Source organism: Oryzias melastigma, linkage group LG12 (genome assembly GCF_002922805.2).
Source record: "Oryzias melastigma strain HK-1 linkage group LG12, ASM292280v2, whole genome shotgun sequence".
NCBI lineage: Eukaryota > Metazoa > Chordata > Actinopteri > Beloniformes > Adrianichthyidae > Oryzias > Oryzias melastigma.
The window spans coordinates 22,329,532-22,347,037 of NC_050523.1; the positions used below are offsets into that span (position 1 = coordinate 22,329,532).

The 17,506-nt window shown below is 38.5% G+C and overlaps 1 protein-coding gene and 1 long non-coding RNA gene across 3 annotated transcripts; one reads left to right on the forward strand and one right to left on the reverse strand.

Annotated features, from left to right (window-relative positions):
- Window positions 1-61: 61 nt before the first annotated feature.
- LOC112163189 lies at window positions 62-502 on the reverse strand. Its single transcript, XR_002922241.2, has 3 exons — window positions 376-502; window positions 209-274; window positions 62-135 (listed from the first exon to the last, which is right to left on the reverse strand). It is a non-coding gene; the product is annotated as an uncharacterized LOC112163189 (long non-coding RNA).
- Window positions 503-4,600: 4,098 nt separating this feature from the next.
- Window positions 4,601-15,199, forward strand: LOC112163186 (mixed lineage kinase domain-like protein). 2 transcript variants are annotated; one of them, XM_024299438.2, is made up of 11 exons: window positions 4,601-4,706; window positions 6,414-6,851; window positions 6,955-7,011; window positions 8,698-8,878; window positions 9,106-9,209; window positions 9,277-9,412; window positions 9,532-9,616; window positions 9,694-9,839; window positions 12,858-12,907; window positions 14,186-14,326; window positions 14,412-15,199. In XM_024299438.2, exons 2-11 carry the CDS (start codon window positions 6,416-6,418, stop codon window positions 14,456-14,458), a joined length of 1,383 nt encoding a protein of 460 aa, XP_024155206.1. In that variant the 5' UTR covers window positions 4,601-4,706; window positions 6,414-6,415; the 3' UTR covers window positions 14,459-15,199. The 2 variants fall into 2 exon arrangements, with proteins under 2 accessions (XP_024155206.1, XP_036070382.1); XM_036214489.1 differs by lacking the exon at window positions 4,601-4,706 and adding an exon at window positions 6,197-6,300.
- The last annotated feature ends 2,307 nt before the right edge of the window (window positions 15,200-17,506 follow it).

Genomic DNA, 17,506 nt, shown 5'->3' on the forward strand with positions numbered 1-17,506 from the left:
GTTATTTTATGGTTTTAACATTAAAGTTTCAGATTTTCTCTTTATTAAAGTTTGTCGTCTCACCTTCATCGACTTTATTCGTCCTGGAATCCACTGACTGTAGAAGACTAAGGCTGCTCCTTAAAGAAGAGATTCCTGAGGATGGGACAAAAAACAGAACATTATTAATGTCAGACTCTGTAGCACAGATCAACAAGGTCATTTTTACCGTTCTCTGTCCTCTGTACTTCATCATCAGCATTCTGGCTTTTTCTCTCAACTGGCAAACCTAAAACTTTTAGGAAACATTTTTAATAAATAAAGTCACTCCACAAATACTATCACCCTGTGTGACTTTAGGTTTAAGTTATGATAATTAAAATAAAAAGAACATACCATTGCCAAAGCAAACAGCCAGAATGACAAGGACCAAAACTGACTCAGCTCCCATCTTGTCAGACACTGAATGAGAACTCAATCAACAAGAGGAGCTTAAAAAAGTTCCTCCTGCAGGAGACACAGCTGCTGTTCATTACATCTGATTGTCTTCCTTTCAGATTAACTTGACACAAACTTTGATTGACACACCAGTAGATGGCGGTGAATGCCTTCAACTGTGTGCCATCAACCATAAAACTACACAAAAAATAGAACTTTGATTGACATTAGTGCTGTCAATTGATTAAAAAAGATCAAATTAATTATACTTTTGGATTGTGATTAATCACGGTAAATCGTAATGTTTTATTAGGTAAATTCTATATGACTATATGGAGCTTTTGAATAAAGAAAGCCAGAGAGAAATTTTTTCTTTCATTTTTATTGTCTGAATCTTTTAAATATATCAAATGTTAACTCATTGATCCCAGAGATATAATTTGTGAGCACAGAACACATCAACAGTAAAATAACTCTAAAGACTTTTATGTCTGCAGAATTACTTTAAGAAAACAAAGGTTCTGACTAACAGATGGGGTTTTGATCTGCGTCCGGTACCAATCCACGTCTGGTACTAGGTTAAAGTTAACCCTGACCAGTTTGCGGCCCTGAGGTTGGAGAGCCATGATTTAATTGGAACAGCCAGCAGGTCAAAAAATAACAAAACACCAAAACTTCAAATTTGACACAAGGGGGTTTCTAACCCATCCATCCATCTTCTTCCGCTCATCCGGGACCGGGTCCTGGGGCAGCAGTCTAAGCAAAGATGCCCAGACTTCCCTCTCCCCGGCCACTTCCTCCAGCTCCTCTGGGGGGACTCCGAGGCGTTCCCAGACCTGTGGAGAGATGTAATTTATTCAGCGTGTCCTGGGCCTTCCTTGGGACCTCCACCCAGTGGTATATGTCCGGAATACCTCTCCAGGGAGGTGTATTATGGTTCAGTATTTGAGTGAAATCATCCCATCTACCTGTGTGATCTAGAAATCCTCTGGAGCAAAATATCTTTAAAAAGTTTGATCTACTGTGTGTTAAAATGAATTGAAAGCACATATTACTGTATCTCATGCTGTAGAGCAATGTTTTAGTTTCTGTCCAGAGGGGGAAAGGATACAAAAAATTACAAACATAAAATTGTATCTGGAAAGCAAAGAAAATGTTTTAGAAAGCAAACATTTCACATTTTCATTTACTCCTTTGAATGTTTTGTTTTTCATCCATTCATTCATTCATTCATTCATTCATCTTCTTGTCCACTTCTTCCCTTTCAGGGTCGCAGGGGTGCTGGAGCCTATCCTGGCTACTGATGGGCAAAGGCTGGACAGGTTGCCAGTCAATCACATACACACATACACACATACACCCATATTCACACCTAGGGACAATTTAGAGTCACCAATTAACCTACGAAGCATGTTTTTGGACGGTGGGAGGAAGCCGGAGTCCCCGGTGAAAACCCACGCATGCATGGGGGAACATGCAAACGCCACACAGAAAGGTCCCTAATCCCCCAGCCGGGATTCGAACCGGGGCCTTCTCGCTGTGAGGCAAGAGCGCTAAAACTGCGCCACCATGCAGCCCCTGTTTTGTTTTTAAATTGAAAATTTTGTTTGTAATTTAGGAAATTTGAATATCAAAACTTTTGTTCTCATTGTAGTGGCGCAAACATTACTTACTCATTCCAGCTTTGTAGCTGATTTGCTCTCTCAGTGAGTCTAAATTCCTAATTTTTTTGGCGGTTGTCAGGTTACCAGCTTGTGGATCTGCTGCATTTGGAAAGGATTTTTTTAATGACACTCATACAGATCGTTATTCCCAAAAACCAAACTGTAGACTTCCAAAATAGGCAAGTGTGCTTGGAAGAGGTTTGTGTTCAGAAGGAGTGGAATGACTCTTACAGTATCTGCCTGATGGTGAGACGAGCTTGTGAGAACTGGCTTACTCAATGTCAACAGTCCTCGTCAAAACTCAGAGGTGAATTTCTGATGAACTCCTGCTGAAACTTTGTCCTACAAAAGAACATCGTTTTTTTTTTTGTTTTTTTTTTTGCTTATAACATCATTATTATGATTAAAAGTCTACTGGGAACACTTTTACAATGAGTCAAAAATGACTGAGGTGGAAAGCACATTTCAGACTTTTTACGTTTTTCGTCACTAGATGTCTCCAAAAGTCAGTGTTCTAACTTGGTCATTTTCATAAACAAACTCTGTTATCCTGGACTATTCAAACACAAGTCTCTCCTCAAATTTGTATTTTGTGGAACAACTTCACATTTTACACAAAAATAAGAAGTTAAACTTTTTAAAAAAGAATGAATAATTTGTTGTACCGAAATTAACATTGTTAACTAGATGATAAAAGGTTTATATTACACATATGAGAGTGTCTTAAATACTGTAAGCACCGTATTGTTTCAGCATGAAAAGAGTCTGAGCTGGTTATTATTTCACATACATGAGTCAGGACAAAGGGGTTTAGCCTAATTGATAAGAATGAACAAAAAAGTTTCATAATTACAGAAATATAATATTTTTTTTAATAAAAATAAACAGAACACAATCTTTGATAATCATATGATTTATTTCAAAATGTTGCATTGATAATATTCTATAAATGATTATAATTTTCTCCTTCATATCTGTAGAAAGGGATGTACCTTCAGGGAGATGGAGAAAGCATTGAACGTGTCTTTGTAGATTGTGTTCATCTTTCTGTATATTGGAGGCATTTACAAATACAATATTTAATAGACTTACATAAACAATAAATCTTGTTTTATTGATACTAACGTCCATTAAGGAAACACATGATCTAATTATAATCTTGGCTAAATACACAAGAGAAAGTGCTTAGAAAAGGGTCCTTTGCTAAATACAGTTTAAAGAAACAAACAAAAAAATAGAAATATGAAAAATGAGTAAATGGAAAGTATGTAATACAATAAGAAATCTTAGAAACTTTAAATGTGTTACTTCTAACTGGCAGACCTTTATTACTCTGTTTTCTCTTAAGTATTTTGTTTATATCAATTTGTGTGTATGTCTGCAAGAGACAGTATTGAACATGTTGGTTAGCTTAAGGAAAACGTTTTTTAGTAAAGAAAAATAAATAAAAATTGGGCGGAACCACTCCTTCCTGCACCGCAGAAGATGGGCGAGTAAAAAGATGTGGACCAAACCATTATTCAGGATTCTCCAGCGAATGAAGAGCGAAGTAGATGGTTTGAGAATCTGCTTACAAGCGTAATGACAGAGATGAAAAAACCTCTGTGAAAGCGTTATCACTGCTGTACGCCTAAACAGTGGAGGAAAGAGCTGAGACAATCTTCCGCCATAGATGGTCTGTGCTACACACGCTATGCTACCTGCTGCGGAAATGACGTCACAACAAGACGATTTTTTTTGTAAATTCTTTATTTAAAACATAGTAGTAACAAAGTACGAAATACAAGTAAACTTCATTAATTTCAAGATAAATGCCAAGGGGTTAATCAAACTAATAAATAAATAAAACATCAAAAGTAGAAGTAAAATTATGTTTATCTAGGCTAAAGCCATGATAGATTTTTAGCTGCTTTCTTATTTTTACTGGATGAAAAAGAGTGTAAATAATGTTTAATTTTGGGCAAATAACTCAAATAATTTGGGCGTTTTATTGCTAAATTTAGTGTTATGAATATAATATAGGCCTGTTGATATTAAATAAGGAGATTTATTAAAAAGAAATGTAAAGATCTGACACCTGATGTCAATCTTGTCCTAGTAGCCACTGGGCTTAAAACACAAACCCATGTAAAATTCGACTCTATTCCGAAAGCAAAAGTTCTGAATTAAAACTGTAAATTGAGAACTGAACGCAAAAAGGGAAGGATGGACTGGCCTAAAACAAAAAACGGAAAATATAAAACAAAAGCTTATAAAAATAAAACATTTAGATTTGGTCATAGTTTTAATTTACATTTCGTTTTAACTTTTCAGTATTTAGTCAAATTTAATATATTTTTTAATTGACATTTTTTTTACATGTAAATGTTTCTTTCAAGTTTTCAATGTGTACTTTAAAAACTTTTTAAAGTATTTTTTCAAAATTAGGTTTTGAATTTACAATGTGTTTTAGTTTATGTGTTCTCTTTATCCTGACACAGGAGGGCACGACTAGCAGAAAAACAGGAAGTCCTGTAAGGGAGGGGCTTCAGTCTGCTTGTAGCAGTTGAACTTGAAGCAAACTTGAAGCAAAGTGATTCCGGTTCCCAGTGACTGACAGTGAGAGGGACTGAATCCTTCTAATAGGTAGGTTTATTTTCTCTTTAACACTTTGTAGTAAATTGAGATGCTGCTGACTAACGGCTTTCAGTGTAGTTCAGACTCCTTTCTTCACAGCTCTAAGATCTAACCCCCATCAGCAAAAATAAATCTTTTTAAGTGTACAAGTTACTAATTCTACACTAAAAGTGAGCCTGAATACTTGAAGTTTACTTCTTATATACTATCTATCTATATATTGTAAACTAAAAATGTTCCAATTAAGTCTGAAGAAGTATATATCGTAGTTCCTACACTAATAGACTTTGTAACCTTTACTTTAACTCAAGCATAGCTAACATAAAAAACTTCAAGTGTACTACTTTTTGCTGAGGGAAAGCTTTATGTTTTATCGTCTTATCTATCTTTTATCTATCATCAATCAAAGTAAGCTGGCTTGTGTTGTTGAAGAAGTAGGCCCCTATCGCAGTAGATCCAGCTGCTGCTGCTGTTGTGTGTAGAGAGACCCCTTCACTTTACATTGAGATTTACATTTGATAGGGTTAGTGATAAACTTCGAACAACTTGCTTCCTCTTTTTGTAATGCTACTCTCTTCTACTCTTTATTTGTCCTCCTAAGCCTTTAGACCCCCCCCCCCCTTTTGTTTCCTTTCTTGTAACCTTGTTCCCTATTTTATAATTCCTATTCTCTGTCTCACTTCTCTCTTCCGTCTGATTGAAAAAGAAATGAAAATGTAATGTGAATAAAGTTTATCTTAAAATGCAAAAGGAATTTATGAAAACATACACTTTGTATGTCTGCAGATTCATAACAGTACCAACCCCTGTCCTTTTATTTGCTCAGCTGCTAGACAGGACAACCATAACAAAAAGCTGCTGTTGTGTTCACTTAGATACAATTTTATTGTTCAGTGATGACAGAACTGCCTTTATGAAAATCTGAAAAAATATGTATTTGCTATGAACTTGAGTTGGACTGTTGACTGTACATGAGAACTGAACTGAGTGACCCATCCCCCCCTGTCGTTTTAAACAGGAACTACCCGCTGGTTCCAAGAAGCCAAAAAATTCCATCGACTGAGAAATAAGCAGCTGTTACTCAGACAATATCATTAGTCAAAATAATCATTCTTACTCTGATATATCTTTTTTTGAATATGTTTTTGATAATTCTCTTTTTTAATTATATTTTTTTCTGTAGTGGACGTTATGCAAGTTATAAACTGACCAATCAGATGATTCAATTAAAGTATATGTTGTTATGTACGACATTCAAAACGTTTGACGTTTCTTTTGATTGTGAAGCACTTTGGTACTCCTAGAGGACTTGTAAAGTGCCATACAAATAAAGCTCCATTCATTCAAGCTCACTCCTGATTGGTGAAAGTGGTTTCCATAGAAATGATGATTCAGATTGACTCCGACCAATCACTGATGTCCTCTGGTTCTAACATGGCAGCATCTGTACTGTGAAAAAATGGCGACTGAATTGACTTCAGTTGATTAGAGCTTGAAGTCATTTCCTATAGGTAACGTCATACTCACTCAAGTTCTCAGTCAATGAGTGGAACGGAGGAGTTCAGCAGTGGTCTGTCAAAACAGCATTTCAGTTTCTTTCCAGGTTATGTTCATATTTTAATAGTTTAAAAAAATATTGTCAGAATAGATTTAAGTTAGTTCAAGATGTGTTTCAGTCTGTTCTGAACTCCATGTTGTCTCTTCTCTTTTTTTTAGCCATGGAAGCCATAGAGCCCATCCTGACAATTGTTAAGGGCATCTATGACCTGTTAGAGACCGTGAAGGCCAATAAAAAGCGCAGTCAGCGCATTTGTGACCGTGTCAAAGCCTTGGAAAAGATCATTCGTTCCATTCAAACCCAAAAGAAAGTCGTAGAAACCGCTGACGTGAAGAGCATCATCGAGGATCTCACAGTCACTCTGAACGGAGCACAGAATCTCCTGGAAAAACATGCATGTTCAAACTGGATGAAACGTGCCATAAGGAAGGGTTACTATGAAGAAGAGTTCAACCATGTCAATGAAAGGCTCAACGATGCCTTCCAGAATCTAAGTTTAACTCTGAATGTGGAGCATGAAGACACGATCCACAAGGTTTTTGACAAGGTTACTCAAAAGATGGAGGACGAAGAAGACAAGAGGAAGGACGAGGAGGGTGAGTCAGTGTGGACTTGCATCTGATGCTTTCCTCCAGCTCATGAGTCCAGCACTCTAAATCCAGTTCTGTAGAAGAATCATCTTCACTGTTTGCTCCTCAGAGTTGCTGGATAAGATGACGTCATTGCAGAATGATGTGACTGAAATCCTCTCCCTCTGTGAGTATATTGTCCATTTTTTACTATCAAGTGCATGTAAAACTTTACCTCGCCTAATGAGATCTAAGGTGTTCATTTCGGAATTGTCCTTCAAAAGTGGTGAAAAAGACAGTAATTTGCAATTGCTCAAATGTCTGAATTTACCCGTTATCTATTATTATCAAAATAAGATGCCACTGTCCTTAAAGAGTTATCACGTTCCAAGTTTATGAGTCTGAACATTTTAACCACCACAAAAACCTATGATCTTCCTGTTAAACTCAGTTCTTAAAATATTCTAAGCAGCACATGTGAATCTTGTATTTGTTTAATATGTACCAAGAAAGCATCTGGAGTATTCTTTCATTACGATGCCAAGCCTTAGGCCCAATCCAAATTCTTCCCTTCTCCCCGGTTATGAAAAAATTGTGTCTAATATTTCAGACGTCACTTTCGTCTAAGACGTTACCAATAATCACCAGTCTTCTAGCTTTAGTGCGGAGCTTCCAGCATTTGAATATACCTAACAACGGTAGTTTTATAACTTTTAATTGATCATGCTACAACAAAAAGTCATTACGTGCATTTAAATGTAAACATCTGTGGTTCAGAGCGCACCCACGTGAAGGAAAGTGGGGGAGGACTTTATATCCCTCTGTTTGGTAGATTGGATTTAAAAAATATATTTCCTGGACACACTTACAGTTAAACTCCCCCTTCAGAAGGAGGGGAAGGGAAGAATTCAGATTGGGCCTGACAGTTCTGTTTTGGTAGCCATTTTGGTGAAATCCACAGCACTACACACTCTGACTAGACCAGGAGTCTGCAACCTGCGGCTCCAGGGCTACATGTGGCTCTTTTACCCATCCATTGTGGCCTTCTGGTTCAAGAAAAAATCTAGTTTTTAATTTTACAAAAGTACCTGTAAAGTAAAAAAAAACTAACTAAAACTTTATTCAAACTATGTGACACAGGGTGTCTTTTATTTTAAAAGGAAGTCATTTGAACCTCTGTCAAAAGTTCATATTTAGAAAAAAAAATGGATATTTTCTTTTTGTTAATGTTTTATTTCTGGGGGGGAAAACAGGTAATTTTTATTTATCATAAAAGTAACAAAAGCAAAAATGAATCTTTTGTTTTTCCAGAGGGTGAATTGAGACTTTGTGGCTCCCACTGGGCTGTTATCAGTAATAAATTGACCCAATTGGCTCTTTAAGCATTAAAGGTTGAAGACCTCTGAACTATACAATTATTATATGCTTAACTCTATGGCTGGTTGTAGTAGAGTATGTTGCAGCAGTATCTTATTCGTATTGTATCACCAAACTCTTCCCCACACACAGGCCTACTTTGTAGCATGTTGAGGTAAGAAAGACAAACATGGAACAAGAACTTGAATTTAAACAAGGCTAGAAGATGAGAAGAAATAACATTAAACTGGCAGAGGAGGGGAGTGATTGAGGAACTTAAATATATCAGGCTCCACTTGCACCAGATTAGGAGTGAGCAGAAGAAGAACATGCAATAATCAGAAAAAAATAGGTTTAGGTGCAGATCCTGACGTCTATCCCCATACAGGCAACAGATACCCTTTGTTTTATTTTAGTGTTTTGAGAAAACTGAGCTTTAAATTGTTTTTTACACTAAAAAAGTTGAACAAGAATCTTTATAATTCCAGTTACATTTTTTTCTTTTTTTTTTTTTCAGTGAAGATGCAAAAAATGCCCTATGACGAAATTCGAAAAATAAAGCTTTCTGAGCTCAAATTTATTCCAGACTTACCCAAAAAACCATTCATGACAACAGAGTCTGCAGAGGTCTTCAAAGGAGAGTTTCAAGGGTTCCCCGTTGCTATCAAGAAGTATCTGAACTCAGGTCAGTTCATAAGGTGGGTGCCACTCTGGAATAGAGTCATATCGAGTGTTGTGACAGAACAGCTTCGCAACATTATAATCCTCCACATCTGATGACATCTTTAGTTATATTTATAAAGTAATTAAAGATACAGTTGGATCAAACCAACACAGATCTTTGTAGTGATGGAAGGGATTTTTCCAGCCCTGAGCTGATATTAAAACGTGTTTCTCATTCAATCATGCCTCATCTCTTCAACAGTACTGAGGTGGAAACAATCTTCAAAAAGGAAATTCAAACAATGAATCGCTTTCAATCACCCAACATCCTTCGTATGTTTGGCATCTGCATCAATAATGAAAACAGTAAGTTCTTCATTAGCTCCTCGGGGCCTGCTACTCACTGCAGAAAAAGTCTAATGAGTGTCTGCAGCTCCACAGGCTGAGTTCCTGGTCGTCATGGAGTACTGCGAAAAAGGAAGCCTTCGAGAAGTTCTGGATTCGCGCTGTGAACTGTCCTGGACCAGGAAAGCTCACATGTGCCTTGATGTGGCACAAGGAATCTACAGGTGAGTGTTTTGCTGCTAAAATGTTCACTATGCATTTGCCTGAAGCACTCTTACCAATGCATCAGGTGAAATGTGCACAAATTATCTGCAGAGAAAGATAGTAAAACGTTTGATCTTAGGCTGCACCAGGCAGAGCAAAACTTCAGGGTTCATGGAAGCATCAGCAGCAGCAAGTTACTGGTAGATGAGGCCTACAGAGTCAAGGTGAGCCGCTGAACCACAGCAAGTTGGGATATGAAGCATCGCAAAGATCTAAACTGAAGCCTTTTTGTTATTAACAGCTGGGAGGCTTTGAGGTTTCCAAAACGGAGACATCGCTTCAAAAGTCTGTGAAAAAAAACGCGCAGGAGTCAACTCTGTGCTACGCCGCTCCTGAAATGCTGGATAACCTCAACAACAAATTCACCAAAGAGTGTGAGATCTACAGGTGAGACTCAGTCTGCTGGTTTTCCCAGAACACCAGCTGTGGATACATTTTATTTTTTTATTAATATTTTTTTAACTTGTCCTGTTCAACAGCTCAGAAGACCAATAAAATCTGAGAGCCTTCTGTGTTAGACAGATCTTAAGGGGTATATTTGTATAAACCCCTTTTGTGTTAAAGCTAAACTTTTTCATCTTTTTTTAATTTTTCTGTGCATTGACTTTAAATTTAAAAAAAAAACATTTATTTTTGCCTTTGGTTGTCAAAAATCTACTGGCTTGCACAACTTTCCAATGGACTTGGAAGTTAGGGAACAGAAGTTGACTGCAACTGGTATTGAATTAAGTGAACTCTGTCCTGGTAATGGATTTACAATGAATGTTTCACTTGAATTGTTAATACTTTAGCCTTTATTAGCTATCATGCTAGCAGCATGTTGCCACTCTCGGACAATGCTTCCCTTCGATCCTCCAAACTCTGAGTTGTGTTGAGTGTTGTACCAAGATAAGTTTAAGTTTAAGTTTAAGTTTATTAAATTTATATGGTGCCTTAAAATGACCTCATTCAAACAAGGCGCCGCACATTAAAAGTTCAAAGAACAATAAAATCACAGCTAAAAAGTTTTAAAAATGGACAGTGAGGACGCCTGCCGAATGCTCAGTGGTAAAGCGTTCCACAGCTTCGGTGCACAGATTGAAAATGCTCGTTCCCCCCTGAGCTTCCTCTTGGACCTCGGTACCTCCAGGAGAAGCTGATCAGCTGACCTGAGGCTCCGGGTCGGGGTGTAGGGACAGAGAAGCTCAGAGAGGTACGGCGGTGCACAGTTGTTTAAAGATTTAAAAACAAATAAAAGAATCTTAAAATGAATTCTAAAATTCACAGGCAGCCAGTGAAGGGTAGCCAGGATGGGGGTGATGTGGTCCCTCTTACGCGCTCCAACCAGAACCCGAGCCGCAGCGTTCTGGACCAGCTGGAGACGTGAGAGGGCCGACTGGCTAACTCCAAAATAAAGAGAGTTACAGTAATCCAGCCGGGATGTAATAAAAGCATGGATTACTGTCTCAAAATTTCGTTTAGATAAAAATGGTTTCACCTTCACCAGCTGCCTCAGATAAAAGAAGCTGGATTTTACCACTGAGCTGATTTGACCGTCAAGTTTAAAATCACTGTCCATCTTAAAACCCAGATTTGACACGGACTGTCTGAGATGAGGAGTCAAAGGACCCAGCTCCACTGAGGAGGGGTCACAGGAGCTGCTAGGACCAAACACCATCACTTCCGTTTTTTTATCATTAAAACTTAAAAAGCTGAGGACCATCCAGTCTTTGATGTCTTGGAGACAAGACAGAAGTGGTGTAACGGAGCCTCCTTTCCTTATTGGTAGATAAATCTGGCTGTCATCAGCGTAACAGTGAAAGGAGACTCCGTGTTTTCTCAGGATGGAACCCAGAGGAAGGAGGTACAAGGAGAATAAAAGTGGTCCTAGAATAGAGCCCTGTGGAACCCCAAACAACAGTGGAGCAGTTGAGGAGTAGGATCCCGACATGCTCACACAGACAGTCCTGTCAGTTAAATATGATGAAAGCCAGTCGAGTGCGGTACCACAAATTCCAGCCAAACCCTTCAACCTGGACAGTAAAAGATTGTGGTCCACAGTGTCGAATGCTGCGGACAAGTCCAGCAGAAGGACAACAAAGTTTCTGTCATCAGTTGCCCGGAAGATGTCATTAAAAACCCTCAACAGCGCAGATGAAGATGTCATTAAAAATCCTCAGCAGCGCAGATTCTGTGCTGTGACGGATTTTAAAACCAGACTGGAACTTCTCCAGGACATCGTTCTCAGTTAAAAAAGATTGCAACTGAAGGTACACCACTTTCTCCAAAATTTTTGAAAGAAAGGGTAACCTTGAGATGGGTCTAAAATTGGCTAAAACAGAGTTGTCAAGGTTTGGCTTTTTAATCAAAGGTTTAATAACAGCATGTTTGAAACCTGTAGGTACCACACCCGTTAACAGACTGGTGTTAATAATAATAAGAATCTGCTGCCCTATGCTGGTGAAAATTTGTTTAAAAAAGCGAGGGGGGACGGCATCCAGAGGAGAGCCTGATGGTTTCATGTGACTGACAATGTCTTCTAGAGAAGACAGAGTCACAGGCTCAAACGACTGGAGCACAGCTCGAGGAGGGATAAAATCAGATGGATCAAAGCCGGGAGCTAAAATAACAGATCTGATGTCAGCAACCTTCTGCATAAAAAAGTTTAAAAATTCATCACACAATTCAGAGGATGCTTCCTGGCAATCAGACTGTGGGGTGTTAAGAACAGAGGTGACAGTTTTAAAAAGCACACGTGGATTGTGGCTGTTAGTCTCAATAATGTTGGACAGATAAGCTTCACGTGATTTTTTGACAGTGATCTGATAATGATGCCAACAGTCCTTTAAATCTGGAAAGAAACCTGCAGCTTGTCCTTTTTCCACCTACGTTCTGCTCTATGAGTCTCCCTCCTTTCCTGACGGGTGCTCTCATTAAACCAGGGCTCAGGTTTGGCCCTGGGTCTCGTGGTTTTAAATGGAGCAACAGAGTCCAGAACGTTCAGGCAGGAGGAGTGAAACCAAGAGCAGATATGTATCCCTGCCAAAATTTGTGTCCACCGTCGCTGCCTCATTGATTTGTTTTGTAACACTTGTATTGCAGCCCCACCATCAGGAATTATATACAGAGAAAAATCCTCAACAGAAAGTTCTGTGGGGAAACCAGGCATATATTATTATCACTATATACATATCACAATATGAAACTGGCATCACTTTGCTCTGCATCACTTTCCACTGTTGCAGTTGCAGTGTAGCCTCCCATAGCTTTTTTTTGTTGCATTTTTCAAACCTGGGCTGAGATTGGAGTCAGCCCCCACCTGTCCTGTTGTGTCTCCCTTAACATTTTAAAGGGAAATTTTTGAAAATGTAAATGAAAAAAAGCTTCATTTGCCAAAACACTTTTTCTCTCTGACTTTTCCTTCAGTGTTGGGATTGTTCTGTGGGAAATTGCAACAAGCAGGAAACCATTTGATGGTGAGTGTTCTTGAAAACGTTAAAGTTTAAAATGATAAAACACACAATAACCAGTGTCCTCCTCAGGCCTGAAACAATGACTGTCAGTACACCCACACTCATGACTTGTTCAGGTATGAAGGGAGAGGGTCTGGAGCAGAGTTTAAGTTGATTTATTCTGAAATAATATTCCTGCCTTTTTATTATTCATAATTATGTTAAAAAGTTGTGGTTTTAAAAATTGGCATTCTGTTAGCTTTTTGGACTATTTTGGCATTTACTGAGATTTTTTAGGCTATTTTGGAGTTTAGCTAATATTTTGGCAACATGCTAGCTGTTTTTTGGGGTTTTTTTGTTTTTTTTCTTGTTTTTTTTTTTGTTTTTTTAGTTTTTCAGGCTGATTCTGTATTTAGCTAATATTTCAGCTTTTAGAGTGTTCAAAAATGTTTATCCTGCTCGGCCCACGACCTAAGGTGTGTTTTGGATTTTGGCCCCCTGTGCGATTGAGTTTGACACTCCTGTCCTATGGGCATTTGCATTTCATATGCTCACCCCATGCATGCAGCATTTACAGAGAGTCACTGAAAATAAAGACAAGAGTAAAAGTAGATGATCTCGTCTCGATGAAAGAAAGACAGACAGGAACTAAGCACAGCTCAAAGTCCACAAAGCTAAATCAGGGTCAGACAGGCAGAGGTAAATCATGAGCATGGGGTCATCCAAGAGGAGACAAGAGTTGTCAGGATCCAGGCGAGGGTCAGGGCAGCCAGCAGGCAAACGGATGAGGCATGGTCAGAACCAGAACATCAGGTCCAGATAGAAACGCTCGGTATTGCAGGGAAGATAGCACAAAACAATACTTCACACTGAGTGAGGCTCTGCGTGCTGCTTAAAAAGCGGGTGGCTGATTGTCAGATTAGAGTCAGGTGAGTTTATACTCTGGAGACTGCTCCCGCCAGTGACCAGAGGGGGAGTCAACCTGACTCCTGACACAACCATCTTCTCCTCCATGTTGGTTTTAGACTCCACCCTCTGATTTCCTCATCAACACATCACGGGTCAAAGCTAAGTCTCTGGTTGGCTGACAAAGTTCAGATTTTTTAACTCTGGATCCACCGTGATGCAATGCTCAAGTAGCACCGCCTAAGTCGCAGCATCACCTGTATGTCATAACTACTAATACGGGCGCAGAAGGCTTACTGTACACCTCTACACTCTGTTCTACCCATTATAACTTCAATTGTGAACGGTTGCTTTATAAACTTCATAGACCTGATGTTGTTTTTCTGGGTCTTTCAGGTTTAGAAGGAGGCCTCATTTATGAAAAAGTGTGGAAAGAAAAATATCAAGAACCACTTCCACCTGATTGCCCTGAAAATCTACGGCAGATAATCAACGCCTGCCGGGCTTACAACAGCTTTGACCGACCATCAGCTGGGGGTAACTGACACTTTTCTTACCAGACATTATAGGAATGTACCGAGGACACAATTGACCTGTGATGACTCGTTCCTGTTTCCTGCAGTGCTCATGGATAAACTGCGCTTGGTGGTGGCCCAGCTGGAGCAGTGAGACAACAATCATCTTCAGAGGAATCAGACATACAGCCTAGAGCTGTGTTCAGGGTGTTCTAGAGCTTTCTATTTTAAACATTTACGGTAAAATGAAACATTCTAAACCATTTTATTGATAGTAACCCAAGAAAAAAAAGCTTGGTAAGAAGGTTATACTTGAAACTTACTGTTTTTGTGGAACCAGACAAAAAAACCTGCAAAAATCAGGGAGAATTGGTCAGAACAAGCAATCCACTTTTATCTGTAAAGCACTTTTAAACTACAAAGACCCTTACTTGATGGTTCCTCCAACACAACGCTTATTTATTCTTCAACTGCAAATCCGTCATTTAGGACGCAGATTCAGTTTGTGACAATAAATTGGCCAGTAATCAAAAGACTGAATGTTTTTGTGTGAATGCCAGATTCACACTGTTGTGTTTGTTTCTATGAAGGTCCTCAATCCAATCTGTGCCATTTCATAGTCAATGGAAAACCAGCAATTGATCTGTTTAAGTTTTACTTCATTTTTTATTTGTGATTATCCTATTTGGATGTTTGAACCTTAGAATTTTTTTGAAATTTTAACTTTTTTGACTGTCAAACTATTTCAACCATCATCTCCTTAAGGGTCTCCCTTCAATGAAAATCCTGTTTTTGTAGTTTTTAACATGTATGTGTAGCATTTTTCTTCTGAAAGAGAACAAATGTATTAAGAGATTGCTTTGTTTTTGTATTTCCGAGTATTTCTCCTTTTAAATATCTGTCAGTCAGACTCTGTCTGAATGAATGATCTTCTTTCCATCAACAGCTCTGCTGCACATGCACTAAACCCTCATCTGTTCCTAGTGTCTAGTTCAGGTTCTGGAGAAGAGAAGATGGTATCTTCACATTGACTGCAGTCAAATGAGCCGCCGTTCACATTTCTGTGGTCAAATCAGCATCACTGGATTTTTGGTGTGAGTTTCATCCAATACTTACGGTAGCAGGACTGAGAACGCTGGAAAATCTCCACCAGACTCCACGGAGCTTCTTGATGTGACCACGGAAATGTGAACGGCGGCTCATTTGACCGCAGTTGGAAAGGATTGTAAATCAATGAAAGAGCATTTTGATGTTAGCTTTGATTATTTTATCAAGAACTCTGAGAAACCAATGATTGAATGTATTGATCACAGTCAATAAACATTGGAGAATTAGCTAAAAGAGTCTTTGGTGAACTGGAAGGAGAAAGAATCAGGATTTTGGAGGAAGTTCTGTCCATGAAGATCTTCACTTCCTCGTCCAGCTGACATCCGGATCAGAACCATACGGCTGGACATTACCCAGATTGATGGATGTTTTTATGTAGCAGCAGTGAAGATTTACGCTAGCGAGACACAGAGCTATCATAATCAAAGAGGGGAGGATCAGAGGCGGGGCTACTCAGCTCATCTCCAAAAGCCACGCCCCCTCAGAGGAGATTTTGGAAACAGAGGCATCAATTCATTATGAAAAATGGCTTTTTAAGACATTTAGGTTGTAGCATTTTGGTAAAAAAAACAAACAAAGAAAAAACATCATAATCATAATTAAAACACAACTGGAAACGGTTTTTAAGAAAAAAAATATGGAACATTCGTAATGTTACAATCAGAAAAGCATGCAACAGAAAATATGTAACAGAGTTCTGAGAATTCATTAGCAATGAATTCACCAGACACAGTAAGAAAAGCAAAAGACAACAAACTAATGAACTCAAAAGTCCATAGAAACGGGGTCAGATGTCAGAAGAACACAAGACAAGCCGACACTAGAGATAATAATGAGCAAAGTGCAGACAGTTTGCTCAACAGGACCTGCAGGAGAATGGGCGGAGTCACAGCCAGCCTGAACAGAAACCCAAGAAAAACAAATATTTAAACATAACCAAACACGCTTATATCAAAAAATATGCTGACAGTCAATGAAAATGTCCAGGTCAATGATTTAATATAATTTGAAAATGTGAGTTTGGGAAATGCTTCATTTGGAAAATTTCCATTGAGAAGTGTGCACAGAACACATCCGAGAGTCTTCCACTCCCAAACATTTTTCACGAGACTTCAGGGAGTGGTCTTAATGAATCGAGCCAGAGAGCTGTTTTAGAGTAAAACAAACATCCTTTACAGGAATGGTTGTCAAGCCTTTATAAAGAACATGAAAAGGCCTAAATGTTTATTCCATACAACCAGTATGCCACAATAATATAACATTTGACCAGGAGTGCCAAACTTTCCATCCCCATTGTTTTGTGATTATTTATTCATGTTAATGACATTCTTTATTTTAAATAATCTGCACAAATTTAAGATTTTTTTATACTTGGTCTATTTTATTGACTTTTATAATCAAAGTGATCTGTACATGTTTTCCATTTATGATGGTTGATTTATGTTAATGATTTTTCTATTAAAAAAAAAAATCTGCATTCATTTTTATGATGTTTGATACTCACTTAACATTGTCTCTTCTAATAGAAAATAATCTGCATATATTTATATATTTTGTTGATGATTGATACTTGGTTTATTTTAAATAAACCAAGTATTTCCACGCCTCTACCACGAGACCGCAGATGTAAACAGCTTCTACTTTAATAATGGCGGCTCAGGGAAATTGTACAAGTCATTGTTGAAGCCTTTGAGGGAGATCATTCCAACATTTGATTCTGTCAGCGGTCCTTTGGGATTTACTTACATTTATTCCTTTTTGTCGAGATAAAAGGAGCATTTGGGTGACGCCGCTGCAGAACGGCGCGTGCCCCCCTCGTGCGCACCGCAGCGTTACTTCACATGCGCTGCCATGTTACAGTCTGATCAGATGCACGTGAGAAGCGCGTTCAGCGGTATTTAAAATAAATAACCATCCTAACAAGTGAACAGCTGGATCTTTTTTTCTGTTCGAAAATACCATCAGGTCCTTTAATGTTTCTCTCGCGCTCCTCAGACGGCTGCATCAAATTCAGGCTGAAGCTGGAAAAGTGCGGCGAAGATGAAACTTTGGTTGGTGGTTTTATGCGCATATATGCAACTTATAATTTATAAGC

What these genes read in the sequence shown, in the direction of transcription:
- LOC112163186 (XM_036214489.1), top strand. Translation starts at nt 6,240, where the DNA reads ATGAGTGGAACGGAGGAGTTCAGCAGTGGTCTGTCAAAACAGCATTTC. An exon ending in AACTCAGGTCAGTTCATAAG is followed by an intron (nt 8,879 to 9,105) that starts GTGGGTGCCACT and finishes TCTCTTCAACAG; the next exon opens with TACTGAGGTGGAAACAATCT. An exon ending in CTGCATCAATAATGAAAACA is followed by an intron (nt 9,210 to 9,276) that starts GTAAGTTCTTCA and finishes GAGTGTCTGCAG; the next exon opens with CTCCACAGGCTGAGTTCCTG.